The following is a 13,189-nucleotide window of genomic DNA, read 5'->3' as shown; positions in this document are numbered from 1 at the left end:
ATGACAACTACCTTTCAGTGCTCTACAGGGATATTTGTCATGTGATAAAAGCATGGCAGCCAGGCAGAAACGCGTAAATTCAAAGATTGTTAGGCTATTAAAATGTCACATGTATCGAGTGGAATGTGGCCATTCTAACAAACGACATGTTTTGGATGTTCCAGTAGCTAGAATCATGTAGAATTCTAAATGACGTTAGGTCAATGCGGGTATGCTGTATCTGCTCTTGTGAATACAAGGGCCGTGTGCAGCTAGCTGCAGTCTATTCCATCTTTTCGCATTGATAAGAAATCCTGGCAAGTACACTAAAGAAACTGAAGTATGTGTTTGATTTTGTTGCTAGTATTATGCACTTCCTGTAGTAAGAATAGTGGTCTATCTCTTTCTCCCCCCTCTTCTCTCGTCAGCATGTTTGAACACACAAGCTCTCAAAACGACACAGAGAAAAATGTAATTGATCGTTTAGGACCTCCAGGTGACTGCAGATGAAACTGTCTGTGAGAAGGCAGTTAATAAGATCAATCATTGAAATGATCCATAGCTCTGAGAGGTTTAATTTCCCTCTCTCATTAAGAATGTATTGGCTCATCAGCTGGAAGAGTCTCAGTGGGGAGACATGTAGAGGCCACTCACTGCTAAGCACTTTTTCTAAGTGGGCACAGTTAGGCAATTATCTGGCTGGTGGGGGGTGGGCAATGTTACATACATTTATTAAATAATATCCCACCTCTGTTCTCAGACAGGTGTCTTCTCAGTATGCCGTGAATCCGTCACTGCTGCAAGTTCCATTCTCAGCCACTGGGAGGCAGCAGAGGTCTAGATACAGAGCCACCCATGCATACTGCTGGCTGTGTCATGCAAAACAGGTTTGATTTTACCCCACTTACTACCTACATTATCTTCCTATCTTATTACTATAAAGGATTGTCCAACTGTCAAGTAGGTCCCAGGCCTGGAGCCTTAACAGGATCTGTGCCAAAGTGTTGTCAGTGCCAACTAATGTCCTCTTTATGTCCACTAACACAAATGCATGTGGGACAATAGCTCCCTTTCACCCAAGGTGTAATTCCATTTCATCACTGATCAATAATAATGGACTGTAAGGCAGTGTATGAGGCTTAATTGCACACCTTACCTCCCTAACGTTAAGGCTATCCTGTTGCAAAGCCATTTGGGCCTATCAGTGACAGAGACAGGACAGACAGGTGGCAGATAGGCAATTTAGTAGAGGACAATATCACACCGTCTGGAAGATGACTTTTCAATAGACATTCATGTGTCCTCTCTGATTTTCAGCATAGAACTTGGGCCTGTTATTGTGTTTGTTTCATGAAAATATTGTGTATGTTCAACCCCTCTGTTGAAAAATGGCATTTTCAGTCATTTTCTATTTCTACTGCGCTTTACTGTGATCATTTGAGCACGGAGTCTTTTGAGGTGTCTGTCATAAGCTGCAAATTGCACAGAAATCAATATAAATGTAGTTGTGATCCCATGGAGTTACAACAACAAGATACAAAGCATATAAAGATATGAAGCCATTTGCTTTTCAACACCAGTAGATGCGTTAAGAGCATTACTGGTGGAAACACTAAGCATGCTCCAGAAACATTGCTCCCGACTCTCAATGTTATAATTCCTAACAATTTGTGAGTGCAAAACTTGTTTCCATGTGTGGCTGCTCGGTTTGTTCCGCATTGTTTCCAATTTACCCACCAACAACATTGTGAACATTCATACTATAGATGGTCAGTCTGCTGTGGACACCACTGTGGTTCTTGCCTTTGCAATGGGATCTACTGTAAGACATATTTTGAGTTTTTTAAATTATATTTCCTTGATGGATGGATAATATTGAACATAGACGGTCCAGTCTGTTAGATCACCATACACTTTCAATTATACACCCATAACCAGCTCTCCTATCATCCATTAACTCAAATGTTTTCTGTAGGGGAGAGTGGGGTAAGTTGAGCGACCCTTGTTTCTAGGAAACCATACCAAAAATTCACAATTTGACCAAATGTTTAGGGAGAGGCCGTCATTTCATGGAGTCTGTGAAGGAAGAAACCACATGGAAAAAGTGGTAAGCAAGTAAGGTAAAAAATAAAAAATATATAAAAAAAATCCACCGAGTCAAATTTATTTATTTATTAATTTATCTGTTTAAGCTTCAATATGAGGTCCTGAACCTCGAATGAAAGTGCATCTTTGTAGTTGTGTGTGCTAATATAGTCAAAATGTTTGCCTTTGTGTAAGTTGAGCCAATAGCAAGTTGATCAAATTGAAGTGTTTTCTTCTCAGACTTATTGCTGGGATATGAGGTAACAACAGTTACCTATGTTAAAAGTGTAAAAAAAAAAAAAAGTACAAAGTCTTTGTTAGGTGTTAAGCCTGTGTTAAATATGTTTAAAATGCTTAAAAGACAAAAAAGCAATTGTGATAGAATTGAATTGTGTTTGGGAAATAAAGATACACATGCTTTAAAAAAGGTAGTGGTAATATTTCATTTGGTACATACATTTGTAGGCAGCTTAATTTATCCAATACCCGGGGTAAGTTGTACCAAGAGACCACTTGTTTTGGACAAGCTATGTTTTCAAAACTGTGATGTGTAAATTAATTCAGATTATTTTCTGGGTTACATTTTAGTCATTTAGCAGACACTCTTATCCAGAGCAACTAACAGGAACAATTGGGGTGCCTGGCTCAACGGCACATCAACAGATTTTCAACTAGTCAGCTTGGGGATTTGAACCAGAGACATTTTGGTTTTTGGCCCAACGTACTTAATCACTAGGCTACCTGCTACCAAGGAATATACACATCCTGAAATAAAAAGTGCATTCGGAAGTATTCAGACCCCTTCACTTTCTCCACATTTTGTTACGTTACAGCCTTATACTAAAATTTATTTTTTTAAACTTCCCCTCATCAATCTACACACAATACCCCATAATAACAAAGCAAAAACAGGTTTTTAGACATTTTTGCTAATTTATACAAAATAGAAAACTGAAACATAACATTTACGTAAGTATTCAGACCCTTTATCAGTACTTTGTTGAAGAACCTTTGGCAGTGATTACAACCTCGAGTGTTTTTCGGTATGACGCTACAAGCTTGGCACACCTGTATTTGGGGAGTTTCTACAATTCTTCTCTGCAGATCCACTCAAACTCTGTCAGGTTGGATGGGGAGCGTTGCTGCACAGCTATTATCAGCTCTCTCCAGAGATGTTAGAATGGGTTCAAGTCTGGGCTTTGGCTGGGCCAATCAAGGACATACATAGACTTGTCCCGAAGCCACTCCTGTGTTGTCTTGGCTGTGTGCTTGGGGTCGTTGTCCTGTTGGAAGGTGACCCGTCGCCCCAGTCTGAGGTCCTGAGCACTCTGGAGCAGGTTTTCATCAAGGATCTCTCTGTACTTTGCTCCGTTCATATGTGCCTCCATCCTGACTCGTCTCCCAGTCCCTGCCACTGAAAAATATCTCCACAGCATGATGCTGCCACAACCGTGCTTCACTGTAGGGATGGTGCCAGGTTTCCTCCAGACGTGATGCTTGGCATTCAAGCCAAAGAGTTGAATCTTGGTTTCATCAGACCAGAGAATCTTGTTTCTCATGGTCTGAGAGTCCTTTAGGTGCATTTTGGCAAACTCCAAGTGGGCTGTCATGTGCCTTTTACTGAGGAGTGGCTTCCGTCTGGCCACTCTACCATAAAGGCCTGATTGGTGGAGTGCTGCAGAGATGGTTGTCCTTCTGGAAGGTTCTCCAATCTCCACAGAGAAACTCTGGATCTCTGTCAGTGACCATCGAGTTCTTGGTCACCTCTCTGACCAAGGCCCTTCTCCCCCGATTGCTCAGTTTGGCTGGGCGGCCAGCTCTAGGAAGAGTCTTGGTGGTTTAAAACTTCTTCCATTTAAGAATGATGGAGGCCACTTTGTTCTTGGGGACCTTCAATGCTGCAGAAATGTTTTGGTACCCTTCCCCAGATCTGTGCCTTCGACACAATCCTGTCTCGGAGCTCTACGTACAATTCCTTCGACCTCATGGCTTGGTTTTTACTCAGACATCCACTGTCAATTGTGGGACCTTATATAGACAGGTGTGTGCCTTTCCAAATCATGTCCAATCAATTGAATTTACCCCAGGTGGACTCCAATCAAGTTGTAGAAACATCTCATCTCAAACAAATGGCCACTATTACTATTCGTCCATAACCATACTCACAAAATAGAAGTATTGATGGAGACTCTCTCTCTCTCTCTCTCTCTCTCTCTCTCTCTCTCTCACTATAGATGAGGCTTTGATCTCAACAAGGTTAAAACCATGTGTGGCTACAGGGTCATTAGGTCAGGGTTGAGATGAAGTAATCAGGCATGATTCTGACAGCCACTGTCCAGTCCCCAGTCTGGAATAGTAATTTCTGGTCACCTGCTGAGGGTCAGACTGAGCATCCTCCCCCTCAGAGCTGCATAGCTCAATCAGCATAATTTGAGATGTAGAAATTAGGGATGGATATATATCGTGCTCCCACCCATCCAGGACATCTACTCGAAACGGGTGCTTGAGGAAGGCACGCAGCATCATCAAAGACCCTACACATCCCAGCCACGAGCTGTTCACTCCCTTACCGTCGGGCAGACGGTATCGGAGAATGAGGTGTGATGCCAACAGGCTCAGAGACAGTTTCTATCTACAAGCCATCAGATGGTGGAACACTTGAACTGGACTGACCAACTGCTCTGATTCTACGCACCTGAGCACACATGCACTCACTCATGCACACACCTACACAGACATATACACACACACATATACATTCATGCTACACACACATCACAACTGCTGCTATGTAACATGTAAATATTGGACTATAAATTGTTCCTTCCTGTATTATACTTATGCTAAAATGTTTATTCTGTTCTACTGAGCCATTTATTTTATGTTTGTTTATTTTATGTTTTTTATTTCTTATTGTTGTGTTATTGCTGTTGTAATCAGTGACGGCGCCAGAGAAGATGGCTGACATTTTACGTGTTTCTAACTGATTGTGTTTTTATGTTCGTTTTTTTGCGTTGTTTCTAACTTGTTTTTTTACTTATTTTGTACATAATGTTGCTGCTACCGTCTCTTATGACCGAAAATAACTTCTGGACAGCGATTACTCAACACGAACTGGCAGAAGTTTTTTTTTCCTTTAACGAGTCCGACGAGCCCAACGTGAACACCGTACTGCTTTCCCGGGAACAGGCCCAAATCTCTGTCATTTGCGTGAAGAGACGTCGGAGAAAAAGAGGACGGAGGTCGGGCTGCTTTCTGAGAATTCGTAGGCGATCAAATAAACCCCACCCTGCCTTCTGCTCTTCTAGCTAACGTGCAATCATTGGAAAATAAAATTGATGACCTACGAGGAAGAATAAACTACCAATGGGACATTAAAAACTGTAATATCTTATGCCTCACGGAGTCGTGGCTGAACGACGACATTATCAACTTACAGCTGGCTGGTTATACACTGTATTGGCAGGATACAACAGCGGCGTCTGGTAAGACAAGGGGTGGCGGACTATGCCTATATGTAAACAATAGCTGGTGCACGATATCTAAGGAAGTTTTTAGGTTTTGCTCACCTGAAGTAAAGTATCTCATGATAAGCTGTAGACCACACTATCTACCTAGAGAGTTTTCATCTGTATTTTTCGTATCTGTCTAAATACTCCCACAGACCGATGCTGGCACTAAGACCACACTCAATAAGCTGTATTCCGCCATAAGCAAACAGGAAAACGCTCATCCAGAAGCGGCGCTCCTAGTGGCCGGGGACTTTAATGCAGGGAAACTTAAATCGGTCTTACCAAATTTCTATCAGCATGTTAAATGTGCAACCAGAGGGGAAAAGACTCTAGACCACCTTTACTCCACACACAGAGACGCATACAAAGCTCTCCCTCGCCTTCCATTTGGCAAATCTGACCATAATTCTATCCTCCTGATTCCTGCTTACAAGCAAAAATTAAAGCAGGAAGCACCAGTGACTCGGTCAATAAAAAAGTGGTCAGATGAAGCAAATGCTAAGCTACAAGACTGTTTTGCTAGCATAGACTGGAATATGTTCCAGGATTCTTCCTATGGCATTGATGAGTACAGCACATCAGTCACGGGCTTCATCAATAAGTGCATCGATGACGTCGTCCCCACAGTGACCGTACGTACGTAGCCCAACCAGAAGCCATGGATTACAGGCAACATCCGCACCGAGTTAAAGGGTAGAGCGGGACTCTAACCCGGAAGCTTATAAGATATCCTGCTATGCCCTCCGGCGAACCATCAAACAGGCAAAGTGTCAATACAGGACTAAGATCATATCGTACTACACCGGCTCCGATGCTCGTCGGATGTGGCAAGGCTTGCAAACCATTACAGACTACAAAGGGAAGCACAGCTGAGAGCTGCCCAGTGACACGAGCCTACCAGACGAGCTAAACTACTTCTATGCTCGCTTCGAGGCAAATAACACTGAAACATGCATGACAGCACCAGCTGTTCCCGGACGACAGGATGATCACACTCTCCGCGGCCAATGTGAGTAAGACCTTTAAACAGGTCAACATTCACAAAGCCGCAAGGCCAGACGGATTACCAGGACATGTACTGCGAGCATGCGGTGACCAACTGGCAAGTGTCTTCACTGACATTTTCAACCTCTCCCTGTCCGAGTCTGTAATACCAACATGTTTTAAGCAGACCACCATAGTGCCTGTGCCCAAGAACACTAAGGTAACCTACCTAAATGACTACTGACCTGTAGCACTCACGTCTGCAGCCATGAAGTGCTTTGAAAGGCTGGTCATGGCTCACATCAACACCATTATCCCAGAAACCCTAGACCCACTCCAATTTGCATACCACCCCAACAGATCCACAGATGATGCAATCTCTATTGCACTCCACACTGCCCTTTCCCACCTGGACAAAAGGAACACCTATGTGAGAATGCTATTCATTGACTACAGCTCAGCTTTCAACACCATAGTGCCCTCAAACCTCATCAATAAGCTAAGGACCCTGGGACTAACACGTCCCTCTGCAACTGGATCATGGATTTCCTGATGGGCCGTCTCCAGGTGGTAAGGGTAGGTAACAACACATCCGCCACACTGATCCTCAACACAGGGGCCTGTCAGGGATGCGTGCTCAGTCCCTCCTGTACTCCCTGTTCACTCATGACTGCACGACTCCAACACCATCATTAAGTTTGACGATGACACAACAGTGGTAGGCCTGATCACCGACAACGACGAGACAGCCTATAGGGAGGAGGACAGAGACCTGGCCATGTGGTGCCAGGACAACAACCTCTCCCTCAATGTGATCAAGACAACGAACATGATTGTGGACTACAGGAAAAGGAGAACCGAGCACGTCCCCATTCTCATTGACGGGGCTGCAGTGGAGCAGGTTGAGAGCTTCATGTTCTTTGGTGTCCACATCACCAACAAACTAACATGGTCCAAGCACACCAAGACAGTCGTGAAGAGGGCACGACAAAACCTATTCCCCCTCAGGAGACTGAAAAGATTTGGCATCGGTCATCAGATCCTCAAAAGGTTCTACAGCTGCACCATCGAGGGCATTCCGACTGGTTGCATCACTGCCTGGTATGGCAACTGCTCGGCCTCCGACCGCAAGACACTACAGAGAGTAGTGCATAAGGCCCAGTACATGACTGGGGCCAAGCTTCCTGCCATCCAGGACCTCTATACCAGGCGGTGTCAGAGGAAGGCCCTAAAAATGGTCAAAGACTCTAGCCACCCTAGTCATAGACTGTTTTCTCTGCTATCGCACGGCAAGTGGTACCGGAGCGCCAAGTCTAGTTCAAGAGGCTTCTAAACATCTTCTTAAACTGCATTGTTGGTTAGGGGCGTATAAGTAAGCATTTCACTGTAAGATCTACACCTGTTGTATTCGGCGCATGTGACTAATACAATTTGATTTGATTTTTGATTTGTTTGAGAAGGAACCTGCAAGTGAGCATTTCATTGAAAGATGTCTGCCATGCGTATCCTGCACATACAACTAATAATTACACTTGAACCTTGATACATTATTGACTAAAATGCATTGCATTTTAACACATTTTAATGCATTGTTATTTGATGAGCTGGAAGAGAAATTACTTTTCTTTTTCAGCAACTTCTATCATTCCATGTGAGCTTACTTCATGAAGCAATAATGCATCGATTCTGCTGCTATACATTTTATGTAATCGCCGGTTAATACTTGGTCTAACGACATGTTTGTAGACAATTAGAATGCGACAAGTGTCGCTGGTCAAAACAACATTTAATTTATACTCTGGTGGAATGACTGTAGATTGTCGCTGCAACTGTCAGTTTCATTGTAGCACTGACATGAAAAAAGTTAAATGGCTGGTTTACAGTCCGTCTCTCGACATGTAGACAATTGTCGTAGCGACATCATGAACATTCTATTGTCGTCCGACACCAAACTTATGAACGTTATGAAAAAGTATAAGCAGCCAGGTGCTCCAGATAGCATACTTTCTCTATTTTAACACCATTAAACCCATCTGTTTTAAAAATGAATTTGGTAAATGTCAACCAATCAGCAAGCCAGGCAACTAAAAGCAATTTTTAAACAATGTTTTGGTTCGTTAAATACTAGTTAGCTAGCTGGCTAGCCAGTTCAAATAATGACCAGGGGTAGCTGACAATGTCTTAACTTTAGCATCTTTTTATTCATTATTACAAGAAAGTAAACCCAACAACATTATTATTTGCAAGGTAATGGCGAGCTTACAGAAAATATCTTACTGCCACAGTGTGACGAAATAAAAGTAGCTCATTCTATCTGATAATTTTAGAACTGTGGCAGTCCGGTAACCACGACAATGGACGTTGCGACAGTCGCAGAGACTTTTTTCATGTCAGTGCGGCAAGGAAGCTGACAGTCACAGCGACAATCTACAGACATTCCACCGGAGTATAAATTAAACTTTGTTTTGACCAGCGACACTTGTCTACACACGTGTCGTTAAACTGGCCATTCATAATAACAATGACAAGTTTGATGTCGGACGACAATGGAATGTTCAGGATGTCGCTACGACAATTGTCTACAGACATGTCGATAGACAGACTGTAAACCAACCATAAGAAGCAGGCGCTGTGGATGGCCAAACAATGACCCGTGGAAACATTAGCAGTAGGAAGGGGGTCAATCAGGGTTTGTGCTCTGAGTTGAATTTGTGGCTATCCCAACCGCCTCTGCCACCCTGTCAAATCTCTGCTGCAACAAATTATCACTTAAATCAATTTACTCGTAATTTAATTGCCTACTCTAATTGTGTGTTAGTTATTTGTCCCTCCCCACCATGTAGCATGGTGGTTCAGATAAGAACAAGCTCTTTTAATGGTGATTTAGGAGAGAGAGAGAGAGAGATGGCTTAGGAACAGGATGTCCCACTCAAAATTTCGAAAATATATATTTTTGTTGGTGGGTGTGGTGTTAGATTAGAATTTAAAGGCATAGGAGACAGCAAAACATAATACCAGTGCTTCATCCGCATGGTGTAGAGCCTGTTCTCATAAAGATCTGAAACATAGTAGTGTGTACTGTATTTCCCTGTCTACTCCCATCCTACCCATGACCACCACCCAAAAACACATTCTCTGCACAACCAGAATTTGCATAATTCATTTTATTTATTATTATTTTTATTGTTTGGCTAAATTGGTTGTTTTTTGTTGAAGTGAACATCCTGTCAAGCCTGAAGCCCTTAGCTGAGTTGTTTCCTCTGCTGAAAAGGTGAGGGTTGGATGAGAGAAGTAGAGCAGGGCTTTCTCTCTCTCTTTCACATTCTCTCTCTCTCTTTCACATTATCTCTCTCTCACACATTCTCTCTCTCACATTCTCTCTCTCACTTACAGTATTCCAACTCAACCTTTTATTTATTGTTTTAACAGAGTGAACCTTACAGTATATTTACACATCATACCCACTGTATAACAATTACCATGTAGATAGCGCAAGGAGGATTAAACTGAAGCGTTTGTTTTTTCGCATTCATATTTTTTGCAGTCTTCAAACTTTTTTCCCTTTAACCCTCCCCGACCCACTCTATCATCTCATGCTGGGTTTGTAATGAGCTTGTCATTGGCGTCATCATCGTCACCATCTTCATCATTGTCATCATCATCTCAAGTTATAGTACTCTTTTCAATAAATTCCTCTTAGACAACAGCTGTACAATCGTACACAGTGTTTGACTTGTATATATATTTTAGGGAATATATTAGTTAAACCTAAAATAACAGAAAACAAATCCAAAATAAAAAATGATCAATATCCCAATTAACAAAATCATGCATGTTTTAATGTTTCTGTCAATAAAACCAACATTATTGATGGGATCTGTTTTTATTTACACTAAAATTGGCACTGTTTTTGATGTCTTTGTTGCTGGAAACTGGAATGATCTTAGAGAACACCATCCACTCTATGGAGTGTAACACTCTCCTGGTAGGTCAGAGACCTGCTCTAAGGGGCAGGTTTGACAAACATTTTTTTTAAACAAAAAAAACCTGAAAATATAATGAAGAGGGACAAACAGATAACCTTAAAGAGCCATTTAGCCCTCAATAAATGAGATACAGTGTGTGTAGAAAATACCCTTTACTTCAGCTTTCAACTGTGGCAGTTTTCTCCTTTGGATAGAAACCCTGTGACATAAGTCATGTCCTCCAACTATTTTCCCAGGACACCTGTGACTCACCATCTCCCTATACCTTGCCAGGTAAACCCGCTGTCCAGCTTTTTAGGGGAAAATCCACAGGAATTTATTGATTTTCGCAAAGCAGCATTAATTGACTGAGGCAAATAAAACAACCTAAAATGACAAACGTAACTCTGAAACTGCCAGTCAAGAACTCCTGCTCAATACCAGGTTTGGCAGGCAGAGGGTAGGGGTAGCTGTCTTCAGTTTCCATTGTTTTCACGCCAAACAAGTGCTTGACAGTTGATCCCAAGTCCTTGTGTGTGAGCAAACATAAGCATGTGTGTGTGTGTGTGTGTGTGTGTGTGTCTCTACATACTCATATATTCAGTGCAAACACATTTATGCTGACCTTGGGTAAATCCCATCTTGACCTTTGACCCTCAACTCTAATATTTCAAGCAGATCAGTTGATCCTATAGCCGTCCCTGACAATCCCAACCCCCTCACTCCACCTTGCAGGTTCTCTCTTTCCTACACTTCCTCAAAGAGACTGACAGACAGGCTTTGTGTGTAATGGGCCTGGTAGCGAATAGGTCTACTGCTGCCATGCAGCCCTCTCTCCCCTCCCCACCCTATCCCCAGTCCTAGCACAGCCCAATGTACTTGAGATTGTTCTGGATGATCACGTCCGTGACGGCGTCGAACACAAACTGGATGTTGCTGGTGTCTGTGGCGCAGGTGAAGTGCGAGTAAATCTCCTTGGTCTCCTTGTTGCGGTTGAGGTCCTCGAACTGCCGCTGCACGTAGACTGCCGCTTCCTCGTAGGTGTTCTGACCTCTGTAGTCGGCGAAGCACACAGTCAGAGGGATGCGCTTGATCTTCTCGGCCAACAGGTCCTTCTTGTTGAGGAAGAGGATGAGTGAGGTGTTGGTGAACCAGTTGTTGTTGCAGATGGAGTCAAACAGACGCAGGCTCTCTGCCATACGACTCTGTAGAGAGAAGAGATGGAAAGGGAGAGAGAAGAGGCAATCATGAGAAAATTGTTGTTCCCTCACGTGTGACACAGCCTATTGACATGTAAGAGAAAGAGGCTGATGTTGGGCCAAAGCTGAAGATGGTTATAAATTAGTCATTTTTAGTGATTGTGAATATGATTTGTTGTAACTGCTAAATCTTCCAAAAAGTCATTGAAAATGAGAACACGATTTGACCCTGTAGTGTAGATTTAAAATATTTGTGGCAGTTGTTCAGATCTCCACTCGAGCAGCCAAAGGTGTGGTTTATATGTTGTGTAAACATGGACTGGAGACTTGGTCAAAGACCTGCACTTGAACTCTCATCCTGGAAAAAAACAGAGCAGGTCTTCTCTCTCACTTCAAGCTTAGCATGAGTAAAGAACTGTTACTGCCCACATGATGAGCACTAAATGAGTTACTGGAACTGTGCACAGTTAAAAAACACATCAAAGTCTTGTTTTTGAGGTCAGATGATGTACAGATGTACAGATAGCCTTGCCCTCTCTGACGTAAGACAAATGGGTGAAATGAGTATGAAATGTATTTCAAATCAACGGTATTACGTTTCAGGGAATTTTCATGGTATTTTACACTGAACATAACCATGAACAGGAACAATTCTCAGTGTGGACAGATGGACTAAGCGACAGAATAAACTTGATAGGTTGAGTACATCTCTTAAGCCCATCCCAGGCATGACATATTTACTCTATCTTTGAGCTTTAGCCATGGGAGCAAATGCATAGCCTGCCTTACATTGGCTTTGCCCAAAGCACAACTTCACTGTCTGTTTTCTTTCTATGATTGCAAGATTGTGTTTTTGGAGGCATATTAAATTAAGCAATATACAATCTTGTGGTTCTTAGTTTTCTGCTACCAGACCAAGACCCATTTGTTTGTGCTGCCTCGGAGATGTCAGCTGTGTATTATCCAAACCCCTAGGATACATTTTATTTTCCTCCTAGGATGCTTTCCAAATTCATGAATGGGAGCCAGTTCTGTTAAAATGTGTAGCCATGAGGGCCACAGTCATAACTGTCAAGATCACATGCTCCCAAAAATGCAATTTGTTGCAAAGGTTTGTGTTTCAAACCTCTAAAACACATGAAATACAAATTGCAACACCAAAGAGGACTGTAGCCCTTTACACTTGTACCCATATACGTGTTGAAAATGGCAGATGTGGGCGCTGATAATTGCCTAAATTGGAATGCAGTGGCTGTACAGTAAAATGCTATAAATCACGTCAGAGCTCAGGCTCTGCGCTTCACAGCGCTGTAGGATTTTGACTGACAGCCGTTCTGAACATGAGCACCACACGAGACAAGTTGCCCCATCACTCCTGCTAATTGAGCAACTTTTGGACATTTTTGTCATCTGAGTGAGGGAAATGCTGTAAATTATTGAGACGTTAAGGAATATAATAAATACT

At 42.6% G+C, this 13,189-nt stretch overlaps 1 protein-coding gene across 3 annotated transcripts in view; it reads right to left on the bottom strand.

Moving 5' to 3' along the window:
• Positions 1-8,741: 8,741 nt before the first annotated feature.
• Positions 8,742-13,189, bottom strand: part of gnaz (guanine nucleotide binding protein (G protein), alpha z polypeptide) — a 39,957-nt gene continuing 35,509 nt past the window's right edge. For all 3 annotated transcript variants that reach the window (XM_070441806.1, XM_023983863.2, XM_023983862.2), the window contains one exon: positions 8,742-11,730. In XM_070441806.1, coding sequence (XP_070297907.1) covers positions 11,386-11,730 — 345 coding nt within the window. In that variant the 3' untranslated portion in view covers positions 8,742-11,385. The remainder of the gene's footprint in view (positions 11,731-13,189) is intronic.

The sequence above is a fragment of the Salvelinus sp. IW2-2015 genome, linkage group LG4q.1:29 (assembly GCF_002910315.2).
Source record: "Salvelinus sp. IW2-2015 linkage group LG4q.1:29, ASM291031v2, whole genome shotgun sequence".
Lineage (NCBI taxonomy): Eukaryota > Metazoa > Chordata > Actinopteri > Salmoniformes > Salmonidae > Salvelinus > Salvelinus sp. IW2-2015.
Note: the sequence above shows the minus strand (reverse complement) of the source record. Positions and strands in the feature narration are given on the sequence as shown.